Raw genomic sequence first — 23,169 nt, forward strand, 5'->3', positions numbered from 1 at the left:
TCTGGTGTGGGCTCTTCTCTCCATGGGGCCACAGGTCCTGCCAGGATCTGCTCCAGCATGGGCTTCCCATGGGGAGAGAAGTCTCCTTTGGGCATCCACCTCTTCCAGTGTGGGGTCCTCCAAGGGCTGCAGGTGGATGTCTCCCCCATGGAGCTGGCTGGCATTGGCTCTGTCAGACATGGGGGAAACTTCTGGCAGCCTCTCACAGAAGACACCCCCTGCTACCAAAATCTTGCCATGTAAGCCCAATACACCAACTTTCATGTCACATCTCCAATAATCACGGAAATAGTGAATATTTATTGTTATTTCTGAACCCTGAATCAAGGTAAGGAATTGGTTATAGCCTGCACTCAAAAGTAATGGTGTTATCAGGTATTAAGCTAAATAAGTGCTGGCCTAATTGAGTCTCCTAATGAAAAAGGCTTGACCAAAGGCACTGAAAAAGAAAGAAAAGGAAAAAGAACAAACCAAACACATTAAAGCAGGCTATTGCTAAGCTACAGCACAGAGGCAACAAAGCCTGAGACCCCAGATGGTCTTCACTGACCAGAAATTCTCTTTGTTCCTGTGAGGATTATTTTCAGAGACGAGGTTATGGGAGGAAAAGGAGAGGGGCACAGGGTGGGAAGCACAGAAAGTATCGAACTGTGGCATCTTGAGGTGTGTGTCAATTTGTAAGTACTCTGAACCTCGTTGTTTCAGATAATTCATCACATTTGCAGCAGACAGGAGCTGGCAGCCCATAAACCTACATTAGCTCACATTTTTCAGAAGTTATTAGCCAGGCCATTATATCCTCAATAAGTGACTTTTTTTTTTTGCTTTTTACACTTGTTACACCCACAGAACTTCATGGACTCAAAGGAGGTATCAGTACAACAGAGTTAAGAAGAAAGAGCAGAAAAACATGTTTGATTTAAAAGACATCCAGTGGCTGCTCAGTGAAAACCAGCGGCATCAAAGCCATCAGTCAAAACACAGCATTGCTCACTCTCTCCTGCCTTGCCTTACCAGAAACTGGATAGATAAACATGGGACAGCAGTGAATTTTGAGCCAGTTCATGTCAAGCAACAAATCACAGAAGCAGCACACAGTCATTCTCTACTATTTGTTATAGTAAGATTAATGCTGAATCTCAGGGTCCAGAAAGCTTTTGACAAACTACAGAAGGGTTAAAGAAAGAAACAAGTTGAGAAGGACTGACTAACTTTATAAGGAAATCTAAGACAGGTTATCTTAGAAAACCTTATTACAAGGCGACTAAAATGAGATATAACAGAGTTCCTGTACTGACAGATCTGTATCTGTATCTATTTCTTCTCTAGTATCTGTCATTCCCTTGCCTGTTGGCAAAGCCAGAAAGAAATAAAAAGACAAACTTTTGGAGTAAGTCTAGGTGCAGATTTTTATGAAGTCTTTGACCTTCTTCAGGATAACATAGTGATTTTAAGCAATGTTTGTTAGACTGTTTATTGGCATGTACAGTCAACACTAAAATATCCAGACAGTGTTGGATGAGTCAGGTAAAGCAAAGCTGTCTCATTAAATGTTATGAAAACCAACCTAGAAAAATGCAGAGGGGGAAAAAAAAGGAAAAAAGGAACAGGTCAGTGATCTGACGTTTCTGCAGAGATCCTCAATCCATCACCAGCTTGAGCTGGTAAATTCCTGGATGAGCACTGCAGAATCACAACTATCCAATTCCAAGACTTCAGGCAGAAGCTGGTTTATGCAAAACTAACTTGCACAGCAGACAAACCACAATCCAAACAATCTGCCTATGAACAACAGTTGACTGTATGACAATGCAGCATTTCAGCAGCTCACTGCAGCTATGGTTGTGCTATCCTGCTAGAAAAGATGTGCAACTTCACTACAACATTCTGCTGACAGCACAGGTTGCAAAGAATACAACTGATGTGAAGGATAAAAGGAATGAATTTTTTGCTTTTAACAAAACACGGGGCCTTATGGAATATCCACACAAAGGAAAAATATGGAAATTTTCAAAGACCAATAAATGCAGTAAAACACATTTCAAAATTAAGTTAAAATTTACAGGTGTCAAGACAAAAAAAAAAGTAATCAAGAGTATTGTGTAAATTGAAAAATGGAGGGTAAAAGATGACAGTTGTGAAAGAACAAGTTTATTTATGTGTGCCCCAAGACACTTGCAGTGCAATGATCTCATACTCCTAGTACCTAACAAAGTTTGCTCTCTGAATACTATATTCCACTATTTCCATGAAAGGTGTGAAGGGAAATACATAGATATATATGTATCTAGACATATATATCTCTTTCTCTACGTATATGGAGCTATAATTACATTAAAATCACTAACTGTATGCTGCCTTTGTATTTCAGGGAAAACATAGCAGGTATAGAAACAGAAAATCCCCAAAGTAAGAAGGAGGCATCTACTTTCAGTCTGTATGTTTAAAATAATTTATGAATATATTTTTAATGTCTTTCTAGCTACTGTGTGGACTGTAGAACTAGTAATAGCCAGCATGCTGAAGCTTAAAGTGCAGCATCTGTCAACAGTTAGGGAAGAATGTACCTGCAGTTTGAGACCACCAATAACTCCTAGAAACTGCTCATTTTAAACAACATTTTCAGCATCTGAGGTTGATCTAAAAATATAATTATTACTGTTATTCGCTTTGATCCTAATTTTGCATATTTCAAAAGGCTGCTGTTATGTAAAATACACCCACAAGAAACTCTGAAGAACTTAAAAATTTCGGTCCAAGTGGAATAGAATAAAAAATTTTGCTCACTATAAAGTCAAGTTTAGAAATTCAGAAAAATATTCAAGCAGACATATATAGAAGTTGGTACCATTATCAATCCACTCTTGGAACTACTTGTCTAAGTGCAGTAAGCACCTTAAAAGACCTTTGAAAGTAGGCAGGATACCTGATGCATTCTAATACCATCCAGCATTTCCCCAACAGAAAAATGCATCTGCTCAGAAGAGCAGCCTCCATGCCAGCAAACAGCATTAATGGAGCAATTTCGACTCAGGCCATTTATAAATACACTTCCTGAAACTGAAAGCAGGTATTTCTGTAGAGAGAGTATTTCATTCATATACACATTCAGTACCTTTCCTCATTCCATTCTAAGTGCCAAAAAACGATAATTTTTCAGCTTCATGTGAACTTAGCAAACACTGCCTCCCCTCAGCTTCAAGGTTTAATTTATCTGTGCATGGGAAACGCTCAAGGCACTCCATGTGCATACACAACAAAGCAGCACATGCACACACACACACAGCCATACTGTGCTCCTGTCCATCTCCACACTGCTGGGGAGATGTAAACAACCTTTATTCTAACACTGCTCCTGCCAGACCAGGGTTTGTAGATGAGTCTGTATCCCACCTGCAACCCCAGGTAGGGGTTGGTCTCTTCTCCCAGGCACTCAGCAATAGGACAAGGGGGCACGATGGGCTCAAGCTCTGCCAGGGGAAATTTAAGTTGGAGATTACAAAAAAATTCTTTCCAGAGAGAGTAATCAGGCATTGGAATGGGCTGCCCAGAGAGGTGGTGGATTCCCCATCCCTGGAGGTTTTTAAACTGAGATTGGCCGTGGCACTGAGTGCCATGATCTGGTAAAGGGACTGGAGTTGGACCAAGGGTTGGACTTGATGATCTGGGAGGTCTTTTCCAACCCAATTCATTCTATGATTCATGCCCACTATGTTAGCCTTTCACGCTGCATACCAAGACATCTTCACAAAACCCTGATGGTTCAACAGAGTGTTGTGTGCACCAGTATTTAGGAAAATCAAGAGAGGAGTGTGTGGCCTCTTAAAAACAAACCACGTGGCTTTTTCCATATCACCTGCCAACATCACCCCTAAGCTTCCTGTTTTTATTACACAGCAAAATGTATCTCCAAAGCCCAAATGCCTCCAGCCATGAGGAGTCCAGGAGAAAAGGTGCCAGAACCTACCGTCACCAAAGATGTGAGCCATGAGCTTCGTGAGCACCTGCTTCAGGTTGAACTCCACCAGCCTCACTGCCTCCATGGTGTGACACTCCTGCTTGTGCGCAGTGCGATGGCCTTGCTCAAACAACTGCAAACCTTCCCCGTCCTTAATGTTGGAGAACAGCTACAACACAACCACAAAAACACATTTGTGCATCAATGACTTTCTGAACGAAAGCAGAGAATGAGGTTTCATTGATTTAAGTGGGAATCTTACCTGTTAAGTCTGCACCATGAAAAACAAACATAAAGATTGTGATTGTTTATACAAACTCTGTTCGCTAAAGTCAGAGATAAATCATTGCAAGAACAGAAATATTTAAACAATTAGATTTGTTCTACTGTTGTACTTTAAATAATATGATTAGCTACAGGAAAATATTAACTTACAAAAAAACCTATCCCTCTTTTCCTGATTCTGTTACTTTGAAAGTTATCATGCAGAACAAAGTCCCCCGTACAGTATATGTAAATTATATCCCTTAAACTACATTACAGAACAGCATTTATCAAAGCTTCAACATTTCAGTAACTGAATCACATAAACTATCAAAACAACACTTTTTAAAAGCCATAATCAAATTAACATTAATAATAAAAAAAACTAAAAAGCCATAAAAACCAACCAAACAAACCCCCCAAAACAAACAAAAAAAACCCCAGCAGTTTAATGAGACCTTAAGCTGCTTATATTTGATTCATCTTGAGTACAGTTTATTCATTTAAGGACTACCATTTTCCTGATATTCCCACACACAGCATTCTTTTTGTGTAAAAGGTTTTGTTTATGGGGCATTTAAGGATTCACGATCTTGGGCTGGGGTTTCCAGATGCATGACACAGCACAGGAACAGCTGTTTTGGAATGTGACAGACCCACTCTTCATTCAGAGGCTGCTCCCACCACATCTGCTGCAAGTTGAAGGTTTCTGTTTCCTGCATATCTCCTCACACCTTTCTGGCCAGGTGATCCTGGACAAATACATACCAGCAAATCTACATCCTCTCCCAGAGACCAACAAAACACTTGTTAAACAACATCACTGGAGGCTCTGTGTCCTGGGGAGACAAGCAGGCAGTTTTACACTATTTTTGTTGGAAATCCCTATAGCTGTAGAAAAAAAGATCTCTGGTAAGGTCTGGAGGGTAGGGAGAGCTGATGGTGAAAGTGTTTCTACTGCCCTTTCCTACCCCTTCTCCTCCAGCTTCAAGCACATACAGAGGGGGAAAAACATGAACTGAGATTTTCTTCCCATTAGGCTTTTCAGCATAACCAGCTCTTACTCAGGATATGCCACGACCAGTGTGTAACCTTAACAACTCATGGATGCCCACAGAAGTCATTTTAATTGCAGTTTGATGCCTTCAGTGCACTAAATGCTCTAAACAAAAAGTTCAAGTGAACTTCTGAAATGCTGGATACAATTAACTAAGGCTGGTTTCCAGCACATTTCATACAGACACAATGTGTGCCTGAAGAGTCTGAGTTCAAATAGCATGCAAACTAGCAGCAAATTGGATTGAGGGAATAAAAGAAAATATCCAGTAGCATTTAACTTTTTTTTAGAAGTCACAAGAAGACTTTGCTGGCAGCTTAAAAAAACACCTCTCCAATCAATCTCTTTGTGCTGCAGAAAATACTAAATGAAAAAGGAAAAAGATAAATACCAAATAAAATGATTCACCATCAGTCAAAAATGCCTTAACTAACCAAAAGGCAGCAGCTTGACAAAACTAGGTATTACACTTTTAAATAACAGATTCTTTATTCATGTGCTAACCTGAAAGATTAAACCCCTTCTTCCTACTGGCATTATTTCTGCCCTGGATGGAACCAGCAGATGACACCCACCCTATAACTAATTTGCTGTCAGCAGTGCAGATCAGTCATCCTGCATGTGGTTTGGAAAGCCAGAGGGAATTCACAGCATCAGCCCAGGGAGGATAATTGTCTTGGGCTCACCAGGTGGCCAATGCAGGGAGGGTCCCTCTCAGAGGAACATGGAGTGGCTAAATTAGGTTCCTGCTCTGAACTCCCCTATACAGGTAGCTATTTTTCCTTTTGACTGACTAAGTAAGCACAAAACACCCTTCAGGCAACAGAGACATTCCCCCTTTGGACCAGAATACATTCTATTGACACAGTAGAGGGTCCATTTGCTATTTCCCCTCTCAGCAGGATTTTAGGACACAAAACTCTCGTCTACCTTTCCCCCTTCATTCTTCCCTTCAGCTTAAAACTGGTTCCTCAGATAACTGCAAGGAACAGATAGTCTGGAAATTAGACTTTAAAACACAGCATATGTATGAACAAGTACACAGAAATACTTTTCCTTACTGCTGTATTATTCCTGAAACATGGATATTGTAATTACTCTCTTAAGCAAAATTTTATTTTAGTAGTTTCTATCAGATGTGGGAATAAAACATGTGGAAGGACCATTAAACACATTCAGTCATACTCCAGCCCTCTAACCTGCCCGAGTCCTCATCCTGCCAAACTACTCATGCACCATTTTCTTTTCCAAGTCAGGACAAGTGTCCATGTGGCAGAGCACTGAGCCAGGCTGGGAGGTGCATCTGGATCAGCAGAACCCAGGGAAGAAACTGAGGGATGTGCAAATGGTCAAGTTCTACTCAGCAATGAACTATGACACTATGAGCAGCATCAAGAGAGGGGCTGGCACATGGAACAAGGCTGGGCCTCTTTGGGCACAGGTGGGATTCTACTCCAGTTTGGACAGGCTGGGAAAAGTCAGTCGGAGGGAAGTCCCCAAACAACAGGCAGTGGCAAAAAATAGCCCTCCCCTTACAGTCAGGCACCAAGATGCACTTTGGTGTTTTCCACAGAGGCTCCATCAGCTCCTGTCAACTGCAGCACAGCTGTGGATGGGGTTATACCAAGAAAAAAAAAGATGCCTTACAGCTGTACTAATATTTATTCCTAACTTTCCATCCACTGACATTGCTCTGTCAATATGAGCAGCTTTAACTTAAACACCAATTTCACTATTACAAATGATTGAACTGTGCTAAGTATATGTCTTGGATTAGGAACACTTCAACATTTCTATACACACAAAGCCAGGAAAGCCAAAGCTTGAATAAAATGAAGAATCACCCACAGCTGCTCCTTTTTGATGTCAGTTTTTCTCAAGCACATATCTGAGCAAATGGAGAAAAAAAATATCTAACAGTCTTGCATAAAACACTGACACATCCAAGATGTCACATTTTCATGTACATTTATCCCTTCAGTGCACACTAAAATGCACTATTTTATTGTATTGAATATTTAATCTGTCACTACTACTACCAGAAAAGAAATTTCCTGTAGCCATAAATGGAGCACCTCCATGTCTGTCTAGTGCAAGGACAAGAAGTGTCCTTTAAGTGAAGGTGTGCAAAACATTCAATATTGTGTAACCATGCAGAAATTAAAAACTAATAATTACCAGGATTTATCAGCATATCTGACTGCTGGTGCTTTACAAAGGAGCAGGCAGAAAGGAATTGAAGTGACCTGACCATGCGGCATGAAATTTACTCACAATTTAGCTCATAATAAAAATATATTCAAATTTGATAACATCTAATGGAAAGAAGATACAGGATTTTAATTGGACAAATTTAACTGGACAATTACACACAATCCTTCAGAAGCACATTCTGGTATTTCCCAGCCTGGCACAAAGGGCAGAAGTCACATGTGCCATTTAAATAAAGACCCCAACACTTCCTCTGTCATTTGACAGACCTTTTAGTCTCACACCCCTTCATTACCCACACATTCAGGATTCAGTCTAAGATTAAGGTCTCTGTATAGGGCAGAATTCAGAGTAGGTTTCAGATCAGAGAGCTCTGTAACTACATCCTATCTTTCCACAAAGCAGTTGTGTATCCCTCCTGCCAGTCATGCACACACCACTGATTAAGATAATGAATAAATCACACTCATGTACTTAGACAAACCAGCATTTAAGATTATCTCTCCATGAGGATGTGCATGTGGCAACTCTCAACCTTGCCACACCAAATACATTTTGTCTCACTGGCCCTGATAAATATCCCTAAAAATGAATCAACACCCGCAGTCTGAACCCACTTACAAAGAGTAACCCCTTTGCACAACATTTTCCAAAATGTAAACCTGCACACCAAGACCATTTCATGTACCAAGGAGATACACAACCCAACATTCATGTGACAGAAGGCTCTTTACTGCATATCAATAAGAACTGGTTTGGGGAGAAAAAGGTAAAAATTACTATAAGCCACAAGCTTGTAGGTGGTCACCTTGATTTCTACATCCTTCCATTTTCAGTCCTCCAATTACAGCAAAGAAAGGTTATTTCTATTTTTTGTTTGTATGTTTGTTTGTTTTACCTAATGAAAGTGTTTCTGGAAGAAAATGGAAAACCACAGAGATGGCACTGAACCAGAAGAAAAAGTAGCACTGCTACAAGGATATCTGTTATGATGAGACATAAACAATGGGACTCAGAGTTCTGCTTCTGTAGCAATAGAAATTTCTTTACTTTTAAGCACCTTAGATTTCCAAAATACATTTGTAGACATTTTGCTCTTTTTTTTTTCCTGTGCAATTTAAATATCACATTGAATATACTTAACTGCTTTATTCTGAAAAGCATTGCTGGATTTACTTCTTTTTAACTGGAGTAAGACAAATTTTGAAAAAAAAAAAACATTTCATATGAAGTCTTTGCAATAAAAGATGCACCAGTGGTTTTCAAACTTTCTAGACCATGGACCACTATAAAAATCTCAAAGACCTTCTGATGTCCTTTGCTGTCCAATTTGCAACTAAAAATAACAAAGAACACAATCTGGGTCCTTAGACTAGCAAAGATCAATTTATTATGGCACAATTTATATACTACAATTTGGACAATCCTAAACACTACAATGTTCACAACTTGGATAGACAACTGGAAAAGTGAAGCCAATTCCACCTGAATTAGACAGGCCCTCTGTTGATACCACTCAGCCAAACTGCAGCTTCAGGAATAGATGCACCTCAGAATATTCCAGCAAAGGAATGCTCTTCTCTTACCAAGGTGGATCACACAGAACCACAGACTATTCTGAATTGGAAGGGACCCACAAGGATCATCAAGTCCAACTCTTAAGTCAATGGGCCACATTGGGGATTGAACCCATGACCTTGGCATTATTATCAGGTGTCTCTGCTCCTGGACACCCCTCACTGCTCCAGGAGAGGAGGAGAATCAGCTCTAAGATCTCTAAGGCTTCTTGAGACTGATGCTTTGCTCACAACCCTATCCATAAGCTGCAGAGGGCTAAGAAGAGGACCTTTCATTGGCCTTCTAAGACTTTTAAAATAATTGTTGCTCAGTGCCCAGCTAAACATGCCTATTATGACTCCCAGTTGCATACACAAGTATTCTCAGACACACTGAAAAAGCTCCAAATCACTACATATAATGGGCTGATCCCAACTGTAAGTTGATTTAAATTCCTTTACATGTGAGGATTAAAAAAAGGGACTGAAGACAGGAAGGAGCTTTCCTTTGATGTGATATGAGAGCAGAAGCACAGCATCCAAAGCTGCAGTAACATGGAATTTTGGAGAAGTCAAACCTAAAGACACTATTTTTGCAAGTGAAAACCTAGTCTGGCATTTGATTTTAGGTAAAAAAAAAATCAAAACAAAACTGTAGATTAATAGTCAATCAGGTGTTCACACCTACCCTAAAGCATAAGGAAAAGTATAAAAGCAACTTTTTCTTTCTTTTTAACAATACATTAAGAATATTACCAAGGTATTCAAGTATGGGAAGATGAGGAAGAGGGTACGTATTTAGACGAAAAAGAGAGAAATCTGATTTTCTATTACCTAGAACAACAGCCTTTACATTTCAGGATACAAACACTACAAGTATTTTTTTGGTTTGGGGGTTTTGGGGGTTTGTTTGTTTGTTTGTTTGGGGGTTTTTTTTGTGGGGTTTTTATTTGGTTTATTGGTAGGTTCTGTTTTGGGTTTTTTTTTTCTTTTACAATTATATATGCTGCTTTGGAGGAGCAGTCCTTTATTTGTACCTGGAATATTTACCATTTTCCCATTGTATCCTAACAAAAAGGTTGCTGTATCCACCATAAACATTTCAATAAAGAATAAAGATCTATCCCTACTATTTCTAGCATAAACAAGCCTGATAAGAGCATTTATTCATCTAAACAATCTGGTATTGGCCTCCATTGGAACAAGGTTACTAAATTAGAGGAGCAATTCCTATGCTTTAGCATCTGTTCCCCTTAAAATTTATGTATAACTCAGTACAGACTATAAAACACCGCATGAAGTCTCCTTCCAATGTGTAAATATTTTCTGTTACCAACTGAAAGCTGTTCATTGACTGCCATTGGGTTTATATTGGCTCCCTCTTCTGGCTGACACGCAAAAAGTGCAGTTTAGTTCAGGTTTTTTTTTTCTTTCCATGAATTATGGAACTTCATCAAAGACAAGGGCATAGCAGAGAAATAATTTCTTTTCTAACCCACCCAGTGAAGTTGGCCAGTTCAAATCTGACTACAGCAGTATGAAAAATGCCAATCCAAAGCATAAAAAAAAGAAAAAAATATACTCCACAGAAGGAAGAAAAAATCTAAACAATCATTGGGAGAAAAACAGGAATGTTGGAGGAAGGGAATACAAAAGAAATACCATTTGGCAGTACAGTTTAAGAAGAATAATTCATTTTATGTTAAGAAGTCTGAAACAGATTCAGGAACGTATTTTTTGCTCTGCTTTTAACCATTTATATTAGTTCATTTCCAACTGTTCTATATATTACATTCAAGTAATAATTACGTAAAATATTTTTAAATATATTGAAAACACATCTAAGTAGATTTTCAAATGTTGTTCAATAGTAGCCCAAGGACATTTTATAAAAGTTTACGAGAAATTTAAGCAGGAATTATTCTAACTTTTAGCAATGAGTTAGTTTGGAAAATGGAATTTCTTTAGTACTTTAATATTTGCACTCATACAAAACTGCAGAAAAGCATCAGTTACCTGCCCATCTTTGAATTATAGATTACTTTTCTCTTTAAAAAATAATCAACAAACCATCACGAAAAACCGCACAGTCGAAGAAGCAAAAAGTTCACAAATATCTCAGATCAAACACTGTCAATTTACCAAACTCTGATTTGCTTTTCCAGCTCTTACTTTCAATGCATTGATTTTAACTTGGGTAAGATGAAGAATTACACTGAGGGTTTCCATCTCAGGGCAGGAGTTTTAACCCAGTCTTGACTACAGAATTGGGTATTTGTAAAGGAGACTCTTTTCTACATCTCCTACATCTTTCCTGTCCTGCCTACAATTTCAGCTGGGGATGAATTGACTTATTCCCCTCCTTTCTAATCTGAGATGAGACATCAAATTCCTCTAAATTCAAGTTCCTATAAAATCACTCTAAGTTTTGGGTTTTGTGCTCCCACCTCCCAGGTCTGTGGTCACTCACGCTGAGAAGACAACAAATGATAAACATATAAATCAAAATAACAAATTAAAGCAGCAAACTGACCATAGTAAGTAAAATTACTGTATTGGCCATAACATAAAATGTACCCAGGACCTGAAGTCAAAAGCAAAAAGCTTTTCCTTTGGTTCCAAAGATTCTGATCCTTGGTCCTGTGCAGATTTTCTCTTGCCAGATATTGCAGTCTGCTTATGAATGAAAAGTCTGAGACAAGGGGAACAGGCCCTGACATTCACATATTTCTGCTCAGTGGGTTACAACTCAAACAGCAGTATAAATAAATTAATATTAGAATATTTCTCTGATGTAGCATTACCTCTATTTAGTCTTTCTTCCGCCCAGGCAGTTCCTTCTGGAATTATTTAAATGTGGATTATTTTGAACAGGCAACCAGAATATAAAACACTGAAACAGTCCCCAGTGAAATTTCAGAATTACACATTCAGTTTTTTTCACAAGGCTCTTGTGATTATGACTGTAAAAAGTGTTATCTATGGCAGGGCTCTATCAATATTTAAACATGAACTGAAGCAAAAAGGGATGCTTCAGATCATGCTCAAGTTTAGAATTTCTGCATGTTGCCCAATAACAAAGTTTTACACACTGTACACCACTATTCATTCTTTATCAGTATAGAAATTCCAATGGACTTTCACTCTTTAGAGTCCACAATACTCTTTGTACTTTAGAGTATTCCAGCACATAACTAACTTCAAATCCATCCACTATTAATGTTCTGCAATATTATCTCAATCATTTTCTTGGTTAAAAAGAAAGATGAGAAAAAGAAACAAGCAATTTCCAATGCAATGAATTACATTGTTAAACATTGTGTATTTCTAGATAGAATATGTCAGTGAACATTTCTGTAACTCTGTTCCCAGTTATCAAAATCCTATTATTCCTTTTATTAAATTTGTAGGGTAGAAATAAGTAGTCTGTCATTAAGATTAAAATTTCCTAATGGGTATATTCATTAATAAGTATTTCAATAATTAGATCAATCACACCCAAATTTGCAGAAATTACACCCTGCAAGAATGTTGATGATGTAATTTTGTGGCAGATGACATCTTTCCATCTGAATACTCAAGTTAAAAAAAAGTCATGAACAAAAAAGGTTAAGAGATGGTATTTTCTTCATATTGTGTTATACAATTTTCTCTTCATACACCCCGATTGTATTCACAAATAGACCTAAGGGAAAAGAACAGCAACCAAAGACTGCATTAAGTCTTTAAGATTTCCTTTTCCTGGTTACCAAAGCAGCAGTTGCAGGCTGGACCCGACACTCCCCAGTTCCTGGGACCCTGCAGAGGCAGGAATGTGTTTGCAGTGGGAAGGACCAGGGCAGGCAGGGCAAACCCCTCCCATCATAGAGAAAAGCACTGCTCTATGATTATCCTGGTTTCCCCTCAGGCATCCAAAGCCATCAGGCTTCCCTGCCAAGCTCCTGTCATCTCAGTATTATTGGAATGAGCTGGTTTTAGTTATAGAAATGGGAATTTGGCAGAATCGCTACAAGCGTACACAAATTATACAAATCAATTACTACTTGGAAAACAAACTGGCTTATATTTACCACTGATCAATGATGCAGCAGAGTACTTAATGACACCCAAGCATTTGCAGAACATGCAAGCTGTGCCAACAAAATATATAAACTTAAGAGTCTTGGACATCTACCTAGACCTCTTTAGCTGATGCCTCTGGACTCTAATGAGTTTACTGTGTATGCATCACACACAGAACTATTGGCTGCAACAGATGAATCCTTCAGTGCTTTAGGATGAGATGAAGAATGGAACAATTCCCTAAAAAACTACATCCATTTACAGAAGGTCAGTGCTATTAAAAGCAAAAAAGAACATGACAATAAAAACTGCACCTTGGATGTAGCTGTAACAACTCACATCCATGAGTCCTTCAAGTATTAATTTGATAGAGTTTTTGGTAAAGGGATCTCACCAGAGAGTTGTGACAGAAACAGAATTGAATTGTGCAGATCATTAACTGACAAGCTGTTTCCTTTCAGATTATATTATAGTTTGCTGGCTTTCAATAACAATATCTTTTCAATTTTTCACATTTTTCTGGGGATGTTTTCAACTTCAGCACTTTCCATCTGTATTTTTCTCAGATTGTAAGTGTTCCTATACGATTCCTCACTTCACCTTTATGAATGCACAGCGTAACACGTGTTGCTGTAATACCGACGTGCAAGAACTTTGTTTACAGCAAATACAAGACTATGCAACTTACCCAAAGTCTCTTCCACCCCAAGTAGAGCATTCCTACCTCATGACACGAGAAGAGCCGCACTCCCTCCATCTGATGGAAGACAGGGTAGTGAGTGTTATCAATGGTGTCTCGGCGATAGACATCTCCCACTGCCAGGAAGGCATCCAGGCCTGAGCGGATCAAGTCCCACTGATGAGCTGATGTGTGTGCCCTCAGCATGTGGTCACGGTTCAAGTAATAGTTATCCTCTTTCCTTCTGCTGGAATGGTTTGGAGGGATGAGTAAACTATCAAAATTCTGCTGCACTGTTACCACTGGAGAAAGACCATCATAAACAGAAAAGAGTGGAGTCCCACGGCGTCCTGTATAGTGTTTGTAGAAGTGATCCTTCACCTGCTCCTTGATTAGCCACAAAGGGTGATGTTTTCTGTTGTGCAAGTTCTTGCCCACCTTGGAAAGAATCTTCTCTGTGACATTGCTGTAGTCATCCTGAGGGTAAGATTTTCCAAGCAGTTCCACAGTATTTGAGGAGGGTGCACTGGCAGCAAAATCTGAAGGTACAGACTTGGATGATGAATGCCTTGAATGTGTGGGAGTTCCCCTTCCCTTTACTTTTGGTGATAAAGCTGTTTTGGAATACTTAGCTACTCTCATGAATTTCCAGAGCATTGCCATTGTGAACTTTCTTATAATCTAGAGAAACAAAAAATAATTAAAAAAAAACTTGAGTTAGGAATGGTAGTCTTCCTGCAGGAATTGCAAGTATCTCAGGGATACATGAATCCAAAGGTTGCTTGACTAGTATGACAAAGTTTCTGTTATAAACCATTATTGTGACTCTAGAGGAGGGAAAATATCCTTGTGATCAAATTTCAGCTAGGATATCTTATTCAATTATCAGGCTTCTGCACCACTGCATTAGTATTAATGACTCCAGACTTAGCCTTGACCCCATTCCAGAAAACACTCTTTACAGCTGAATGAACATCAGGCCTTCTTTGAAACAGTACTTTTCATCCAGTTAAAATATGAAGGAATAAGCAAGGATTACTTACAAGAAACTCAGAAATTTAACAGTGCTCTTTGGCAGGCAGAACTTGTTTATCATAAACCCCCAAAATTAACTTATTGCTGTATCATCTCCCCATATTGGCAGAAGCTCCAGAACACATTTCACATCAACCTGATGCACATGGCACACACTGGGCAGTCACTGCTAATTCTTACTTAAAACCAAACCAGTTGAACCTTTCAGACTACTGAACCACTGTGAAAAAAACAATGAACCAAGAAATATAGGTCCACAGGTTGCCAGGGTCAAAGAATTTTCTGTGAAAGTCATCTTAATAGTACTGGGGGAAGAAAGCACATAAGCATTGAATCCACCACACTCTCCAAGGGATATCTTTCCACCTTTACACTAGAATTACAATCTGGCTTGCCTTCCACAGGAACATAAGAGAAACAAGTGTAAAAGATCAAGCAAGCTAAGACCATTTTTCATACTCTCATGCTTCAAAATATGTATGCAAAGAGGATATACACACAGCAGAACACAGAGTCCCAAAAAGCCAGATCCATAAAAGACAATAGGTATGTTTATATTCAGCCTCCTTTCTTCTGGCTTATGCCTAGATGTTCTCTATAGACATGTTTCATGAAGTAACTGTATCTCAATTAAAATAAAGGCAAGTTGGGTAGGCAGAAATTAAATTTGGCAGGGCAGCATAACATTTGGTTTAATCCTTTTTCTGGTCAAATTTCTTCAAAAATAAAGAGCAGTTACAACTTCAGTTATCTAGTTTTGAAACCTTTAAGAAGGACTGCCTTTGGCAGGGGGGCAGTTAAGACTTTACAAAAGTATTTCACCAAGTTAGTTCTTGACCATTACCGAGAACATTCATCTGTAAATGAATTCACACACACCAGAAACGCCTCTGACAGAGGCTAAACAAGGGAGAGTCTTACACTGTGAAAAGAGGCTCCATTTTCCCAAAACATACGTTCTCCTTCATGGAAAGTGAGTTCTCATTTTCAAACAGCTGCTTGAAATACCCAGTTCTAGTCAGATAATGAATTCACTTCCCCTAAGTAAATACCACCATCTGCCTATACATTTATTTTTCTAAAAAATTCAATTCAAAACTTACACATAACTGTAATGTACAAAAACCTCTTGTGACTTTATTGTGATTCTCATGATGTTTGCTGGTTTTCTAAACATCATTCCTCTGAGAATCAGACAACCATATGAGAAGTTTAACTTTCACAAAAAGAGTTCTCATGATTATAAACCTATGCAAAAAGAAGAAGAGCTTACCTGATATTTCAGTATTTGTAATGAGCATCACTGGTAACAATTTCTGATAGTTAAGAAACACTAATTTTTCTGAGAAAGTGATGCATATACTCCTCACAAACTTGTAGAAGAGAAAAACTTACAGGTCAACTTGTATCAGAGTTTTCCTCCTAACATTATGCTTGTGCCTTGAATAGTTAAACGGCATTATTACCTGCATTATTATTCTAATCCAAAGCAAAATCTACTGTGAGCAGTAAGAAGAAAAAAGTTACAGTTATCCAATGTTTTCTGATGAGTTATCCAATGTCCAGGTCCTGCAAACAAGCAGTAAAGGAGACGTTGATGTGGTATCACAGAGAGTACCAGGAACACTGAAGTCCTTCACCAACACTCTGTTGCTTCCTTCTCCCACCACAGACTCGTGTATTCCCCTTTGGGGATCTTTACAGAAATATGGTATTGGACTTAGTTCAACTTAACTCATGATAAGTAACATTTGAGAGAAGCCACAGAGAAGAAAGAAAATAAAACATGTTTGTACCTGGTACACAAATCTTCAAATCAAAGTAATGTTTACCGAGGTGGAGAGCAATACTGGAAAATAGAGAGATCTCTTTACCTTTCTTCTAGAAATAAATACCTGGTGTTAAGGATACACCAATAACTTGTATTCACTTAATAATAAATAGACATTTATGTCTATTTATTTCTGTCTATAGTTACATAAACATCTACAAAAACACAATTTAAATTTATAATTTTCTTTCTTTATTTCCATCATGCTTCTATTTGGCAGGGAAACAAAACTGGTTGCTGTGCACACTGGCAAAACCTGGATCCCACAGCGAAGACTCCAGCCAGCTAACAAGCACAGTGAGCCAAACAGCAGCTGCAGGTCCTGCAGCTGAAAGCAAACACATAAATGGGAAATAAACACTGAACAACCACCATTGGCATCTACAATCCAAGCATGGTGAAGTGCTCCACCAGCATTACCAGTGGGTCGTGTGTTCTGGGCTCGACAGTGGCTCCATCTCGCAGCTGGGAGCCAGTGCAGGGCTTTGGAAGCAGCTCCTAATGGGGCTTCTCAAAGGGGGTTCTCAAATGTCTCTTTGGACATGCAAGCACCAGGCCCACCAGGTCCTTACCCAGACACTGCCACTGACACACTCCAGGGTACCTCAACAGCTCCTCTGAAGCTCCATGAGCCTCGAGTCCCTGTACCTCAATCTCCATACTGAGATGTGTAATACAACTGCAGGAACTCGGAGCTTTGAGAGGGATAACATCACACATTATGTTGTGTCAGTACACTTGGAACTATGCCTGCACCTGGGTATGACCTTTAGAGCAGGTTCAAGATAGACCAGAGGTGGCACCCATGCCACTCAGGGATGAAGGCATCAGAACAACCCTGTCTGTGCTGTGGATAGACCAAGCACAGATGTGACCTCACTTGCCAATGTCAGTCCTCCACAACAGACCCTGTGGCATTTCTACAGCAGTTCCAGCAGCTGGGTAAGGCTCCTTCTCCCCCACAGAAAGCCCACCAGACCCACATAGCAGCTCAGCAGACATCACACACAGTCACCACAGTCAGGAGCTTAACACAGGGAAATGGCACACAGAGTACATCAGACAAAAAAATATCATGATTTTGGAGCACATGCAAAAGGCAGTCTGATGTGATAACAGTATTGCTGTGCTGTTAAGGCATGTCCTTTCATGTTTAAATCCAGGTTGCCATGCCACAGTGCAGCAAGGATTAAGACAGCATTATCACAGCTGATGTGGCATTTGTCAAAGTTCTCCTCTACTCAACTGAGTTTTAGGAAAGAATCACAGACTTGGTGAAATTTCTCCTTGCACCTGTCTTGAAAAAGGACAACAGAAAAGGGGTAGTTTGGCAGCTCACAATAAAAATAAGGGCTGTGCACCAGCATTGTTTTGTTCAATCACCTCTCCTAGAAAAGTGGAAAGGAGAGAACACTCCTGTTTGAGCAAAGCAGAGCCAGCAGCAAAGCAAACAGGGTTGTTTCAGGGCCATGTGCTGGGCATTAGTGCCCCTGAGCCAAGGGCACCCTCCCCCTCACTGACCACCTTCCTCTGTGCCCTGTGCTTTTTACAGCTTATGGCTGCAGAAACACAGATGGGCTACTGCATACATAAACTGAAGTACAGGATGGGTTTGAAACCAAAATTCTATGAAGATGAGAGTCTGTCTCCCATCCAAGAATAGCTAATTAATGCAAGACTCTGAAGTGCCATGGAAAATGTTAGAAAAGTTGGGCTGCCACCATTTTGTGATGTGACAGCTTTTATCTACCGTATGTGTGGGGAGGGGAGTTCAACCAACATAGCATATGTTAAAACAAAAATTATAAACATATGTTAGGCTGCTAAAATTGGACATTTACCAGTCTGCTTAGCAATTTAGCTAAGCATTGAATTTTAGTTTTGAAAACTATGCAGGCTTACAGCAGCAAATATCATTGTATTGCCATGACTGCATCTACACTGCATAGGATACAACATAAATTACTTTGCATCCAATACCAGTAACGAGCTCAGAATTTTTTCATGCTCATTTTAAAATGCTGATATACTGCTGCACACCAGAATAGACTTTCAGTCTTACTGAACATGCTGAAATTATGTAACACACACAGACCTCTGAAACAGCCTTACAGACAACTTAGGATGGATCCATTTTAGAACGTGCCCTTCCAAGGGCAGAACACTATCAGATGCCCTTGATCATGGCTAAACATCCAGTGGAATAAAACACTGCATGCACTACCAAGCATTGGCAAGATAACACAGCCTTCAAGTATTCAACTCATTTTCTTCATATACGTGGAGCTCATCTAGTTAATAATGTGTCAGCAAGTTCCATACAGAGTAATTTTTTTTTAAATTTTGTTATTTCTCTTAACTGAAGCAAAAACATGTCATAAGTTGGCTGGTTGGCTGCTCTGTAATGCAGATACATTACTCATGATGTCACCTTCAGCTACATTTTGAGGCTTGCAATATTAAGAAAGAAAACTAAGAAACCTTTTCTGAGACAAGGCTTAACCCTGCTTTCTCTCAGTGCTACATGTGAGATGATCTTAAATATGAAATAAAAGGTATTAACAACTATGCTCCTTTTATGCTAATCCAGAAGATTGCCTGAACAAAGGCCAGCATTTCATGAGCACCTGAAGGCAGGCACAGGGAACATGGACCATGTGAGGCAAATCTTCAGACATCTTCAGGGCTGCAAGATCAGCTCAGACAGTCATAGTGAGCAGCAAGTCTTTAGAGAAGGGAACTCATCTCTAGGCAAGCACCAGCTTTAAAATGCTTTGAATCCTCACTTGATTGTGCTCACTATTCACTTGCAGGTTGGATATTGCAAACGATGACAAATGTCATCCCACTGCAACAAGTTTCAGTTCCTCACATGGTCTCCCAAAGGCTGCTACAGGCTTTAGTTTTCCTGATAAACAGTGTCACTCCAGGATTGTTCAGGTTTATCCATAAGTTTCCCACTTACTAAAAGGGTAATGCTTCCAGATAGATGATTTGAGACAAGGAAAATGCATTTCAGTAGCCAAAACTGCAGTGAATTTGGCTTAAGCATTTTAGAAATAGAATATCCACACACTGGAATTTTTAATCAGCAGCTAATTAGATACATCAAATTGCTATTCAGACAATACTATATAGTATATAATATATGATTTTTCAAAAGAGAAAAGTATAGAGTATAACTGACACTAGAATTTAACAAATTCAGTCTTCTAGGTGGATGGAAAAACACCAAACTCTCTAACAGGTAAAATGTAGAAGTTTAAAGTGAACAGTCCAACCATAATATTTTCAGTCAGACTGAAAAAATCAGATGAAATAAAACAAAACAAATTCAGAGGAAAGAAGTGATAATTGAAAAATATTATATATATATATGCACACACACACATATATATATATATATAAAAAACAGTAGGTTAAACTAAGGAAAATAACCGCTACTGAGAAATAATACATTTTTCTCTTGTTTATATATTAATTATTTCTTGATTTATTTTTTTCATACAAACTAACCCAGAATTTTTTACTAACTGAAGAAATAAGAGCCTTTAGTGGTAACTTTCAATAGCGTGCAATGACTAAGGCACAAAATACTACCAAAAATGAAGCAGCTGTAAACTTGAGCTCCTGGTGACCTACCTGTGCTCTTCCCTTTCTCTGCCAAGGAGACAAAACAGCTAATAGCCAGTTTTGTATTTTAAGAGAAAATCCTCATTACACAAACATATTTTGAATGTATTACATTACAAATTACAGACTGTGAAAAGGCAATGCAGAAATTATTCCTCAGTATTCTCAAATGTGTTTCCTGCTTTTAAATATATCCATTTTTCATGGAGTGCAATCTGAAAAAACACTACCTTTGGCTGCTGAGGGAATATTCTTTTTCCAATACCTTGAAAATGTTGCCAAACAGCTTTCTGTGTTAGAAGACATATTGTAAATAACTGTCAGATGCAAGGGACAGAGACTTTTAAATACGTATAAAATCCTCACTGCAGTCAAGATTACTACTCTCTCTTCTGTCTTCCTTTTTCCTTCAGTACCTGCAACTCAATTATCTGTATTTTTCTAGAGGTATATGTCAACCAGAATTTTACTCCCATAGAGTTTCAACTGAGCAAAAATAAATTTGTTTAGAAATTAAATATTAGCAGTATTTATGTGTAGTTGTATACTTTGTCAGTTCTCACTAATTAACTACACACCATTTGGGCATAACTAAACAATAGAGACCTCATCCTGCCTTAAGAGGAGGAGGGAGTAATGACTTTAATAGAGTCAGTTATTAAACACCAAGATTGGGGCACTTGTAGACTTGGTAACAGTGCAAAGGATAGCTGAGGAAAGTAAAAATAATTAATTTGGAGCCTTAAAAATTTCCATTATGGTAATGCCAAACACTACACCATAAAACAACAACTCCACAGTCTGGGGGGCACCAAGTGTGGTGCTCACAACACCCCTGGAGCTGCAGAACCTCCTGAACTCCGGCCCTGCTTCCCAAGTAGAGAAAGTCTCCTACAGGTGCATTTCCATGTGTTTGGAGGTATCTGTGGGATGAAGCAGCACAATGAAATACACTGCAGGAAAGTATAAAGCTACAAGTATGTGCAGCAGTTTTACAATTTAAGGCAGAATGGCTCAATCATTCCAACACAGCCACCAGAAGTGCTGGATCCTGCCCAGCAATGGCAACAGCAGCTCAGCCCTCGGGAGGTGTCTGGGATAGACAAAAAGGTATCCTTCAACTCAGAAGGCATCACTCAGCAATCAAATAATGATTGCCTGTCTCCTCCAGGGAAGTGGCAGAAGGAAAACCAGCAACATCTTACTCACCAGATACAACACATGTGCTACACAATGGACTGTGTTTAACCTTTATCTGCAGAATATTCAACATGCCCAACAACCCAAGTTTTGGATGCCTCATATGGTGCAGTGAAAAATTAAAGTTGAGAAACAAATTCAGCCCACCCAACACTAAGAAAATTGAATGATTTAGATAGATCATGCCAAAGGAGGAAGCTAACATGAATCACTCAGTTCATCCATAAATGAGAAGTCTTCAGCTTTACCTGCTGTCCCACTGTAGTTAATGATTCTCCTTCCATTCTTCAGGAGAACTGGGCAAATCCATGACTACAGATCTCCAGATGCCCTCCTTAGTAATACCCTAGCCAACATGCTGTAGTTTAAGAGAATAATTATTATTATTAAATAAAAAATATAGTCAATATTTTAGACCAAGGAGTTTTTCCACAGTTGTAATATGCATATAATAAAGATTTACACTGTACAAGCCTTTCTTGTGATGTTTCAACCTTACATAGCAATGGGAATATTGTACCTTTTATGTCACATCAATTTTCTGTCACACAAAGCTTTAAAGAGATCAGTTGCACAAATTTGCTATGATCTTGAGCCAAAATACCAGCAGAGTTCCACACCTCAGACCCAGCTGTGATGTGAACTTGATCTCAACTCAAACTCTTGACTCAGCTGATGTATCATCCCTTGGTCTGTCTCTGTTACAGGAATAATGAAAGTGTGAACAGACAGAGCCTTTATCAGGACTATGCATATTTCAACAGCCAATCAAAAAAAGAAAGGCAGAGACAAATATCTCTCCGGATTTTACTTCAGAATCAATAAGTCTCACAGATTTCAGTATGGATAAAGAATGGAATATGCAGCCCAAGACCTCCCAGTTTGAAAATGTGTGGTCACGTGTGTACAAATAAGTCATCTCTAGTTTGAACTGCACCACCTTCATTTATCTGTTATGGGCTCTGACAAAGCATTTAAGGAAAAGATTAGAAGGCTTCTAAGGAGGGAACTACATTTCCCTGCCTGGGGCATACCACTTCCCTGAGGTTGGGAGGAACAGGGCTGAAATATTAATGACTAAGCCATTTGTCAAGAAAATTATGCAATAAGCCTTGGCAGTCACACAAAGAGGCTGGCAATAAGATGCCAAGCTAGGGCAGTACAAACTAAGCACTTATAAGAGAAAAGGAGAAGGAAAAAAAATTTAAAATCACTTTCATTTGCTTGTCCATACTCATAAGCATTGGAAGAAAATTAAGGAATGGGAATATTTAAATATAAAAATTCATCAGACTCAGAATTAGAAATAACAGGTACTAACTTCTGAAAGGGACTATGAGCTGCTCTAAGTCTAGAATTCATGTTTTCAAGTCATGAGTCCTCCAAGACATTTTTTCTAGTGATATTCTTTGCAAATAAACTTGCTTGCCATGTAGTATGTGAGCTAAAAGGTGTCATGACAGATACCACTTAACTAATGAAAATTCACAAAAACAAATGAAAAAAAAATCAATTCCAATAAACCAATAAAGAAAAGGATACACAAAACAAAAAAAAATACACCCTTCTTGAAGTTTCCTCACAAATCACAGTGAAGAAAAACAAAGACAAAATTGTAACAACTCTGTCAAATCAGATGTTAAAATGTACACTCCCTAAACAGACTAAAGATCTAAATCAGTT

At 38.8% G+C, this 23,169-nt stretch overlaps 1 protein-coding gene across 10 annotated transcripts in view; it reads right to left on the minus strand.

Annotated features, from left to right (window-relative positions):
• Nucleotides 1–23,169, minus strand: part of FARS2 (phenylalanyl-tRNA synthetase 2, mitochondrial) — a 229,127-nt gene that overhangs the window by 160,688 nt on the left and 45,270 nt on the right. For all 10 annotated transcript variants that reach the window (XM_071553311.1, XM_071553314.1, XM_071553307.1 and 7 more), the window contains 2 exons: nt 13,833–14,468; nt 3,968–4,127 (listed from right to left, as the gene is read on the minus strand). In XM_071553311.1, coding sequence (XP_071409412.1) covers nt 3,968–4,127; nt 13,833–14,450 — 778 coding nt within the window. In that variant the 5' untranslated portion in view covers nt 14,451–14,468. The remainder of the gene's footprint in view (nt 1–3,967; nt 4,128–13,832; nt 14,469–23,169) is intronic.

This window comes from Pithys albifrons, chromosome 4 (assembly GCF_047495875.1).
Source record: "Pithys albifrons albifrons isolate INPA30051 chromosome 4, PitAlb_v1, whole genome shotgun sequence".
Classification (NCBI taxonomy): Eukaryota; Metazoa; Chordata; class Aves; order Passeriformes; family Thamnophilidae; genus Pithys; species Pithys albifrons.